Genomic DNA, 11,239 nt, shown 5'->3' with positions numbered 1-11,239 from the left:
CCCTCCCTCCCTCCTCTCGCCGCCGCTGCCGCCGGGCCCGGGCCGCCGCCCCGCCCTCCGCCTCGCTCCCTCCCCGTCCGCCGGCGCGGCCCCTTTAATTCCCCCGCTCCCCTCCCCCGCCGCCCGCTCCAGCCTCCATTTTCCAGCGGATCCGGCACCTGGAGGCGGCGGCGGCGGCGGGAGCGGCCCGCGCCCCGCACCCGGCCCGGTCGCGGGCATGGCCGCCAACATGTACCGGGTCGGAGGTAAGAGCGGCCGCGGCCCCGGCCCCGCCGCCGCCCGCCCCGCGCCGCTTCCCGCGCTCGGGCCCGGCGGGGCAGGCCCGGGGCGGGGCGGGCGGGGGCCGGGGCGGCCCGGGAGGGGGCCGCGGCCGCGGGGCAGGGCCTGGGGGGCTGCCCGGGGAAGGGAGGCCTGGCGTGGGGTTACGCGGGGTGAAGGGCTGCGGGGCCCGGCGCGGGGCGAGCTGGGGCGCCGTGCCTGGGGCTGCGTGAGCCGGGGCGGTGGGCGCAGCGGGATGGCCGGGGTGAGGGGGAGCGGCCGCGTGGGGCCGTACGGAGCACGAGCGTGTGGGGAGACGAGGCGGGTGAGGTTGGAGGTGGTGGGGGCTCGGGGGCTGGGGCAGGGTGGCATGGGTGAGCGGGGCTGGAGCAGAGCAGCCATGGGGCCAGGCCCCGGCATGGGGCCCGGCGTGGAGAGGCTGCTCGGATGGGGGTCATGCGAGGTTGTCGGGGTGGGGACCCAGCAGGAGTTGCTGCGATAAGGAGCACAAAGATGGGCAGAGGCTGCTGGTGGACCAGGGGGCTGGTGTGAGGCACGTCCTGCAGATCTTGGCCTCCCCTTTCACTCTTGCTGTTCTGTTGTGTGCTTTCCCATTAGTCTTCTGTTCGGGGTTGTGCTCCTGTCTGATTGTCCTTTGTTTTGGCTCACGTGAAGAGAAAGGAGAGGCAACGGGGTTTGGGACTGTGTTTTATGGAACATAAACTGAGGGTGGTCTGGCATGAATTTGTGCTCAGCCATTTTCCTTCATAAAAGCTGTTCTGTGGAGCTTCCTTCTCCCCAGGACTATAGGCTGTATAGGAAGATGTTTTTGTGGGGTTCTTTTTCAAAATGCCCCGTTTCTTGTGGAGTTCTGCAAAACCGAAGTAAAGTAAACAAGAGAAAAAATATAGTGAAGGTGGCCAAGCCATCCTGTCTGGCTGCTCTCCATCAACAACTGCTTTCTGTTCTTTCTGCTCTTCTGGCCTACCCTTACTTTTTGAAAAAGGCAGCTGCTTTTGTCGTGTTTGTACTTTCTTTCTGTTTGCACCTGGTTTCACAGAGGTATAAGAGCTGACTCTTGGCTGTCCTCGCTTTGTGTCTTGGGTTGCCCCAGGCTGATAGTGTGCCTGTAGCATTATGTTGGTTTGGAGATACTGAGAGTAGGATGATAGGCAAGATGAGTTGTGGAAATTCACCCTGGTGTGACTTGCAAAGGGAATAGCTTCCTGGAAATTTTTGTTCAGCATTGAATGGCCAAGTCTTGTGGGGAGTGTCATCTCTAAGCATTTTGTTTGGCTAAATCTACACTGTGGATCCCACAGAAGGTGGGAAAGCACCTCTGGAGGTCTCTAGATTGACCTCCTGCTAGAAAATGCCTAGGTAGATCAGACTGCTCAGGGCTGTATCCATCCCAAGCTCTAAGAATGGTTGATGCCACCCTTACTACGGGCCCTGTCCAGTGTTTGACCGTGCTTATAGAAAATATTTGTTTCCATGTGCCTAGATGGATTTTCTCTTGTTCCAGCTGGGGTGCCCCTTTCCATTATCCCTCAGTCCTATCCCTGCTTCTAAGCAGGGCTGGCTGATCCTTGAGTGGTGCCATTAGTAACCAGCAGCGCAGTGGAGGTTGTAAATGCTGATTGTGATCCTTTAAACTTGATGTTAGAGTTTTCCCCCTACCTTTATTGTCTAGTTTTTCAAGCATTTTTGTTTGAAGGATGCTGTGGGAGGCTTAGCAGGGCCTCTGACATGAAGTCAAGGTGTCCAACACTCCCTGCTCTCCCCTCAGCCGCAGAGCCAGTCTCGTAATCCCAGATGGGGGAGTCGTGTTGGTCAGGTGTGATTTGCCTTTGGAATATCCATTTTGGCTGGTCTCAGTTACCTTTTTGTCCTTCCTGCACTTGGAAATGTTGCCCAGGATTTGCTCCCTAGCCTTTCTGGGCAGAGGGCAAGGCAGCTGGCTGATGGCCAAGGTTGCAGTGCTCTGTTATGGTCCATATGGATGAAGTCTTGATTTGATGTATTACCAAGATCAACATATGGATGGATGCAGCTGTTTCTGTGTGAGAGCTCTGTTCAGCCTGAGCCCAGGAGTGTGTGTTATCGAGTTGTTTCTGACCTCTGGTGCTGCTGTCTCCCACTAATGGTTTTGTGCACTGAAGTTGTGTGTGAACTCCAGGGCAGGATTAAATCTGGGATGGGATTTGTGCACAGTCATTTCATACACTTCCCACTGGAAGACAAACACTCAGCAGATAATCTCTTATTACACTTGTGACTACCGGATGTGCTGCGTGAACTCCAGACCTAACAGCTGCCAAAAGCAGCTTGCTCACTACAGATCAATACTGCTCCTGGAAGTCTATGTTCACTCAGAAAGGATGGTCACTGCTTTAGGCCTGGGCATGAAACACCATGAATTGTTGTTTTCAGAAGCCAGTGGTGGGTTGACAACAAGTGGGCATGAAGTGTGTTGTTCTCTTCATGTGTTCCTGGCTAGAGGAGCTGAGGAGCCTGTGCTGTGGGGGCTGGAGTCTTCCCCTTTGTGTTGAGAAGCAGAGTGACCGTGCCGGGGGGCTTAGGGGCTGCCCCTTGAATGGTTGTCAGGCTCTGTGGATAAGTTGGCTGGTGGCATCCAGTCGTTTGGAGAGAGCAGCTGCATCTGCTTGATCCTGCCAAGTTTCTCCTGGTAGGTTTCTGATGGGAAGGGAGTTGGTTTCCAATACAAATGGGACTGTCACAAGCTAGCACAGTTCAGGGGGGATGTAAAACTTTGGAAATGTGTGGGGAGGAATGCCAGGGGATCAAATTCCAAAATGAAATGGGAGATCTTGGTTGTTGGCCAGTAGGAAACCCTGGAATCGCCTGCCTCCGGTGAAGCAGAATTGAAGATTTTCTTAACAGCTGCTGTACAGCCATGAAACAAATGGCAGCACGAAGAAAGTGGACTGCTTTCACTTGGAAGGAGTCGTGGTGGGCTGGCTTGCCTCTTCATGGAGAGGACTGACAGCCTGCACGATCACAGACCGTATGGGAATGTTGGATAAACACCAGATCGGAGAAGCTTGGGACCTCTGAGCTGGAATTTGGGGCCTCTGATGAAAAAATGCACGTGGGAGAGATATGTTCATTGTTCTAGCTAGTGCCAGGCTCTGCTTTCAGGAGAGTGCTGTGTCAGATGCCTGGAAGGGAACAGGTCATCTTGGTATCAGGAGCCTTTCCAGCAGGTATTCTTTCTCCACCTTCTCCAGGAGAGCTTCATTCTGGTGTGACAAATATTCCTTTAGTGGTGGCAGTTGACTGAGCCCCACTGCAGGTTTATGCCCCTATGGCATTCCCTTGATGCAGTGAAACAATGATTTTTTTGCATTTTCATCTTGTACTGATTTGAGGAACTTAATTTTTTTCACCTCCCTCCTCCTCACTTTTTGTTTTTTCCTGGATTATTTTTAATCTTGCATCAGCTACCCAATCTGGTTCACTGTGGGACTGTGTGAACAGCTGAATGGGCTCAGTGGGAGGGCAGGGAACAAGGGGATGGGGAAAGAACGGATAGGAAGGATGGAGGAAAAACTACTGAAGACAACACTTTTGCTGAGATAAATGTCAGTTTATGCTTTCAGATGGCGTCTTTTATGTGTTTTTGACTTTTATGGGTTACCTTCTTCTTTGGGAGCATGCTTAGTTACAAATTTGTCGCTGTTTTTGAGTCTGTGGTAATGTTTAAGGTATGTTTAAATGGCATTAGGAGATGTGATCACAAGTCAGTTGAGCATAGAAAGTACTTGCTGCATGTAACACCTTTGAAGTGAGGGAAGTGAGGACCCACAGTGCCTGACGTGGGCACCCAAGGTTCACAGCAGCTTTATTCCAGTGTGCTGGAGGCTGAAGCTCCAGAACTTACTGGCTATTACTTTATAGCTAGTGGTGGTATGTCTGTCTGCCTGTGCTGCAGTCACACATCTTATTTCAGTGTAGTCCCCACAGTTTTTAAGAATGGCAATAAGACACCATCTCTCTGCTACCGCAGGGCGCTATTAATGCATGGCTGGGGACTGTGGTTTGACCTGCCCCCATCCCATGCCACACTCTCACTTGGCATCCAGGCTCTTGTGGCAGCCTGCAGCTCTTGGCTTCCATAGTGCTGCTGGAGAGCTGTGAGCACAGGGATGGTGCATCAGTCCTCTTGACATCACAATCATGTCAATAATAATTGTTTGAGCTTTCCTGGTAAAGAACTGAGAGCTGTTAAGGAAGCTGGCATTGAACATGGTGCTGGAGTCTGAATCTCAAGCAAGTTCAGATAATTTAACTGCAGGATCACTTGTAAACCTTCTCCTGTCCCCTCGCTTTGCTGTCAGTGTGTATGTGTTTTGGGTAACAGGAGGGCTTACTGTGCAATATCCTTGTTTTGGTTCTGCTTGCTGGGTTTTTGTTTTCTAGCTTTGCAGGTAACCTGAGCTGAGAATGGGTTTAGTGAAGAGGTATTAAATAACCTCTAAAGATAAAAACAAAGAGTTTATTCTTGAAAATTACTAATAGGCTTCTGCGGTCACTGGCCCTAATAAATTTAGGACAGCTTCTAGCTTATCACCTTTCAGCAACAGCTAGGCAGTGGGTTTCTCCATCTTTTCCTTTCACTGTTTCTAGTTATGAAAGTTTATCTTGCATGTCTTGCAGTCTTCCTTTCCTTCCCTGCCCTCTTCCCTCTCCCCCTTATCAGACTGCTTCAGCATTCATTAGCCTTTTATTGGGAAATGCTGCATGAGGGAGGGTATTGTCAGCCAGCTTAGGTGTGTTTGGAGGCTAGAGCTCTGACAGCTCTGGATTTGTAATAGCTGCAAGCCATCTGCAGCTGGCACAATGGAGTGAAAGGACTTAGCTTGTTTCTGCTGTGTTGGTGAGTTGAGGCTGTTGCTGGGCTGGTGCGTGGGAGGCTGTGCCAGGGCAGCGTTTTGGGAGAGCTGGGCCAGGGGCACTGCTGGAGCTCTGGGGAGTGGCTGAGGTGCTCGCTGTTGTTTTGCCTTTCAGTGATGGTGAATAAAAGACACTCAATAAAAATTGTGGAAAAAAGACTCTTAAAACTTGTTTTGTTTAACTAGTAAGTTTTTGGTGATTGGCAAAATGTTCCTTTCACTTGCATCTAGTTGTTTTTCAAGCAACTTTTCATGTTTAAGCATCCTGGCTTCTTTAAAGAAATAGGGTGTGTAGTCTCCCCAGTAGGATGAGAAGAGAATGAGGTGCTTGCTGTTACTGTTTTTACTTTGATTTATAAACCACTCCTGAGCAATTTGGGATCACTTGAAAGCAAAGGTATGAACTGTTGGAGGCCGGCTTCTGATAGTTCTGGGCATCTGCTTGTAAAAAGTAACCTGTGAATTCAGTGTTAGTTCTGCACCAAGTAAGGTGGTTTTTACACTCTATCTTGCTGCTTTCCAAGCACATTATTTTTTTTTTTAATCCCCAAGCAGGTAAGTGACCAAGCCCTGCTGCAGCTGCTTTGCTTTTGTTTCCCATGAGGTTTTGGTAACTGGAACGGTTGAGAGAGGTGCTCTTGTAAGATATTATGATTCTAGGTCTTTGGAGCTCACCACCATGAATCCAGTATACAAAGAGGCCCTGCTTCAGAGTGCCTTTGAAGGTTTGGAATGGTTCCTTGTCCCCTCTTTACTTGTAAAACTAAGTCTGGAAGGACCTGCAAAGTACTGGTCAAGCTTTTGGGCTGTAGCCCAGCCCCAAAGAAACCATTCACACGTTCTTCTCTTCCAGCTCTTTGGCTGGACCACCTTTAGGAAGGAGAGGTGTTTGTGAGATAATTTTTACTTGGCATTGATCAGTGAAGCAAAGCAAATAAGTTAGTTGGTGGCTTTTAAGTGAGTTTGCAGGTGGAGGAAAGACTTGGGCTTTTCCAGTCCTTCACACGTGTGTTACTTGCAAGCTGTTGAGTCTTCATGGTGCCTGGGCTTCTGTGGCTCTGGTTCTGTGCATTGCCAGTTCACGTGTCAGATGTGGCCCATGGTAATGTTTCTGTTAAATTGCACAATGTGCTCTGGTTAATTTGGGGATTTTATGCTTTCACGCAAGATGTAGGAGGACAGATGACACTTGACCAAGCATAAAGTTAGTGTGGTGTGAGCAGATGATTCCTGATTTAGCACAGGGCTTGTCCTTACAGAGTTAAGTTGTCAACATCTGAGCAAATTTGAACCAGCCAAGTGAGACAGTTTCTGTGGATGTTTCTTTTGATCATGTTGATTTAAGATATTTCTTTTGGTAGGGTGTCCATTGAAGCAATTGTAGCGGTCCTGTCTTTCCACTGCCAGGCTTAACACAGCTTGGCCTGGCTGTGTGGTGGAGCTGGGCAGGGGTTGGTTTGGTTGGAGACAGTTTTTTGACCCATGTGAGTGCCTAACTGTGTTTACCATGTTCAGGCCTCCTGCCATCCAAGGAGAGGCTGTCACAACTTGAGGGGGTGGTATGAGAGGGTGGGGGATGAATCAGCTTCACTGGCACTCTTGTTTGAAGAAACATCTGCAGAAACGCTGGCAGGAGTTTACGCTTTGTCCGTGTTTTGCATTGTGAAGCTGTGATGTTTCTGATCTGGCACTGAAAGCCCTACCTTTGCAATTAATATATTGTCATACCATGGCCCAAGCAGTTCACGTTGACAAACTGAAGTTCAACGTTTCCCTTAAAGAAGCAAGCAAACCTCAACAAGAAACACAACTTTTTTTAGTTTGTTTTTTTTCTCAAGGGTGATGCCAAACTTGGTGTCTTGAGTACTACAGAGGTTCTTGTTTTGCAACTCTTGAGATTATTGCAGGGAACACGATGCTAGTTTCTTGTCATCTTCTTTGCTGCCTAAATATCTTTTGGAAAATAATGCTTTTCTTATCTGTCGTTAGCAATGAGAATTACAACGGAACAGGCTGTTTTCTTGGCTGCTACAGATGGTGATTGTTGTTAGGGTGTAGCTTGAGCATACTCCTCTTCCATTCCCCCTACCCCCTCCAAATACTCCCCCATGATTTAAGGAACTCTCTCACTAGTTTCTCTATCTGCTCAAGTGACTTTTCTATAATGTAGACCATCCTGGTCTTCCCTTACAACATGCCTTTGGGGAAAGGTTTTTTCTTTTTTTAAGCCTGAACTATTTCCATGGTATTGACGCAGAAAGAATGGCACTGGATGCAGCTGAAATTACATAGGCTCACAACTTTGCTAGTGCAGAAAATGTTTGTATGGCTACATTCTTGGGAACAGAAGTGGCAGAAGAGGCTTTGTGTCCAGAGGTCTTCAAATCATACTTTGATATCTCCTGTAAAGCACAGAATAAAAGAAGTGGAGTCTTTAGCATAGGCTTGTCCTGCGGGAAGCTGGAGGGAGTTGACTCAGTGAACCTGAAGTGTCAGTGCCACATGCAAATGTGCCTTAGTTATAGCTGGAATATTGGGAGTGGATTAATTGAAACTGGTTTTCTTGAACTGCCATATAATTGATTTCTAACAGTAAAATTGCTTCTTTGTCCTCAGGGTAGTGCTTTGGAAGCTTACTTTTATTTCTAGGATTCTTGAACACTTTTTTTTCTAGTCTTTTTGTACAGACTTTTAGTCTCCTTTGGGGTGGCATCCCTAGTAGCAGTTACTCCAGTATGGCACATTTCTTACCTATGTGTGACCCATGAATTACAGCTGACACCTATAGTCTCTTTGTCAAAAGCACCAGCACACTCCTGTCCTTTGGTTTGTTTCCACAGATGTCTGCAAGTGAAAACAGCCAACAGTGTTCTGAGGAACAGAAATAAGGGTATTGACAATCTAGAAGTTGAGGGTTTTCTTCCATGAGGTGTTCTTCCCTTTCTTCTGTTCCCCCTACTTGGGAATTTCATACTTTTAGTGGGAAAGGTGCCATCTGTATGAGCTTTGGGCCTCATGCAGAGTGAGATCTTCAGTCCCTAGGCGATTGCTGTGAGGCAGAATACCTACCTTCTTCCTTGGCAGAGAGGGGAAATATTTGGGAGCACACCTGGCCATTGGGAATCAGGTTAGAAGTTAATTGAGCCCAGGACCTGCCTTGAGCAGCACTGGCAATAGGGGAGTTGAGAGGTGGGTGCATCAGAAAGCAAGGACTTCTAATAATTCCTCCAAACACTGTGGAACTCCAGTGATTTGCTTTAAAACCTAGTCTATTAATTGTTTCTGAAATAGGAACCATTTCTTCTCTCTGTCTTACCTTTCTCACTTTCTCTTGTAGTTTTTGTATCTGTCTTTTATATAGGAAGCAATGATCAGAATTTAATTATCTTTGAGACTTCTGTCCATCTGTGAAATGTCTGAACAAAGGGTTCCGGAGTTAATAGGGAAGAACTAATGCTTGGATAATGGAGTTGCATGAACCTTGTTTCACTAAGAATCAGGCAAAAAATGATACAAGATGGCTGGACAGGAATTTTTCTTGCCCCCTCCCTTGACATGATAGAAAAGAAAGAACAGAAGACATCTGGGAAATTCCAAATATCATAGTGTTTCAGAGTTTAAAATGGACCAAGCGATCAACAGTTTGTCCAAGCAAGTTGCATGTCATTAACTTTGATTTATTTTCCTTTTTACTTCAAAAAGACAGGTTATGTTTTACCTCGAGTAGATTTCTGTATGGAATGTACTTAGTTTTTATTTATAACTATTATAGGTCCTTCAGAGTTTGGTGTTTTGTTATTGTTGTTTGGGTGTTGTTTTTGTTGTTGCAATAACTCTTGCTATAAGACCTGGCATAGATAAGCAATTGTATCAAATGTTTATAGGCCTGTGCATAATGTGTAGTCCTTTTACATGGATCTTGCCATGAATTGCTTCTCCTTTGACTTATGTTTTGGGTAATACTGTATCTGGATTTCTGGAGGCCTGTCAGAAAAAGTGATCCATAGGTTGCATCTCAAAACAGCCAAGTATCATTGGCTCATTCTGCACATTTGGAAGAAAATACAACATGAACATTTTGTTTACCATGTGAATGTGTAGATAATCCTCGCTCAAGAAACAGAGCAAAGCTGGCTTGATTTAACTGGGGTACTTCAACTTATCCTTGCTAAATGTAGTGATGATTTGCTTTTAACTGTGTGGAGGGGAGATGTTTGCTTTTGCCATGTCCTCACTAGCTGGCTATAGGTATTTACACATCTCTTTTAAGGAGTTGGGTGGTAGTGGTGGTGTTTCCTATAGCATGTGCTGCCTCATCCTCAGCTTGATGTATCCAGTGCATGCAGTAGCCACAGATTCTGCTGTCCTGTAAATACAAATAGAGCCCGTGCTGACAGTATATCTTTAATACCTTTGTTGATCCATGAAATACATTAATTTGTAAATACCTGATTTGTGTGTACTGCCAGATCTATTAGACCCCGTAATTCCTTTAGCAATAGAAAGAACTGTTTCGGTTTTGCCTTTGTGGTAATGAACGTACTGTGCTGGTGAGGTCTTCTCTATTGAAACTCTGTCTGCTCTGTAACTAAACATTCATTGGGTGACTGCTGCTGGGAGTGTTGCTGCCTTTTGAAGAGCCAGAAGGTAGTAGGACTTGGGCTCTGCCAGGTGAGATTGCAGGACTTGTAGGGTTGCCTCTCCAACCTGCTCTTTCACACCAAGAGGGATTGTATTATCCAGAATGTAAAATGATTGACAGTTTAGGGACAAAGCTGGCGAATAATTTGAAAACTGGAACTTACTGAAGGAAACCTGCCCAAAGTTGAGTTGGAGAGCCCAGAGTATAAGGAGGCACACATTTCCTGTAAAAGAAGTCATAAAATCAGCAGATCATCATAAGTTTAATCACTCTCTTGATGTTCCTCTCTAATTCAGGGCAGCAGCTTTGTGGGTTGGCAAGGGGAAATAGTTACAACTATGGAGTTATTTTATCTCATGTCTGGAATTGCAGATTGTACCCAGCAGTGGCAGTGAGTGGGGGAAGAGGAAGGCTCCAGCTTCCCTCATGTCATCTCTAGACTGGGTGCATCTCTATGCTGGTGTAGAACTCACTGTGTAAGACTTCTGGGGGGTAAGGTAGGGAATACTCAGCCAGGTCAGTCCTCAGAAAACACTTGTAGCTTGAAAGGCAAGCGTGCATTGGGAAGGATAAAAATACTTTTGGGCATTTTTGCAACTTGATCACCTAAAAGCCCATAAGGTTATTAGGTAGCTCAGACATGTCTAATCTTATAAATATATGACCTCTAGACAGTGTGTGTTATTTATTTTGCTGTACCCCCTCCTGATTTTCTTTTCCATGGACTGATGTAGACATAAGCAACAGCTGACATGAAGAAGGCAGAGGGGGAAGCTCTTTTGCAATAATGTCTTAAAAGCATGTGAGAGCAAAAAGAAATTCTGTTAATTGTGAATTGAGAACTGTTATTTTACTACCTTTATGGAAAATTGTCATCTTCTGTACTCTGTAGGCTGTCATTCTAGTTTTAGCTGCTGTACTTGTGTCTGTGTGTTCTAGCAGTTAAGTCATTACCTGTGTAATACGGCATTGCTTTGTGGCAAGTTGTGTTGTGAATATTCAGAAAAAGTATTATGGGATATAAAGCCTTTTTTTGGATAGATTTCTGTATGAGGGTGCTTCTGCTCTATAACAGCACAGGCATGGGGAAGAAATACATTTTGAGTTTGTCAGAAGGTGATGATCTGTGCAATGGTCCTTACTCCCTTTTGGTATTTCCACACTCCTCAGTCATTGTTTTAGCCTGATCACAGATAACTGTAGCATGCATGAGTGGTGCCATTAATTATGGTCGTGGTATGGATGCACGGCTGATTAATTCGGGGATGGTGAGCTGAAGCCAACAGCTGTTGTGAAGGTATGGGGTTGAAACTCTCTTCAGGCGGCTGGGTGGTGAGGGATTGCCTTCATGTGCTTTTTGTGGTGGTTAGGGGGCACGTCATGCTTGTGGGATGCAGAGCAGTTTTACACTAGTCCACTAGTC

General features: G+C 46.7%; 1 protein-coding gene across 7 annotated transcripts in view; it reads left to right on the top strand.

The window, feature by feature from the left end:
• MTA1 (metastasis associated 1) overlaps window positions 1-11,239 on the top strand; it is a 75,813-nt gene continuing 64,574 nt past the window's right edge. For 5 of the 7 annotated variants that reach the window (XM_068199225.1, XM_068199226.1, XM_068199223.1 and 2 more), the window contains exon 1: window positions 3,422-3,485. In XM_068199225.1, the coding sequence (XP_068055326.1) occupies window positions 3,437-3,485 (49 nt within the window). In that variant the 5' untranslated portion in view covers window positions 3,422-3,436. Of the gene's footprint in view, window positions 246-3,421; window positions 3,486-11,239 lie in introns of those variants that run through there. The other 2 variants (XM_068199224.1, XM_068199227.1) reach the window with 2 other exon arrangements.

The sequence above is a fragment of the Anomalospiza imberbis genome, chromosome 9 (assembly GCF_031753505.1).
Source record: "Anomalospiza imberbis isolate Cuckoo-Finch-1a 21T00152 chromosome 9, ASM3175350v1, whole genome shotgun sequence".
In the NCBI taxonomy this organism is placed as follows: Eukaryota; Metazoa; Chordata; class Aves; order Passeriformes; family Viduidae; genus Anomalospiza; species Anomalospiza imberbis.
The sequence above is the reverse complement of the archived record's forward strand: the minus strand, read 5'-3'. Positions and strand labels throughout refer to the sequence as shown.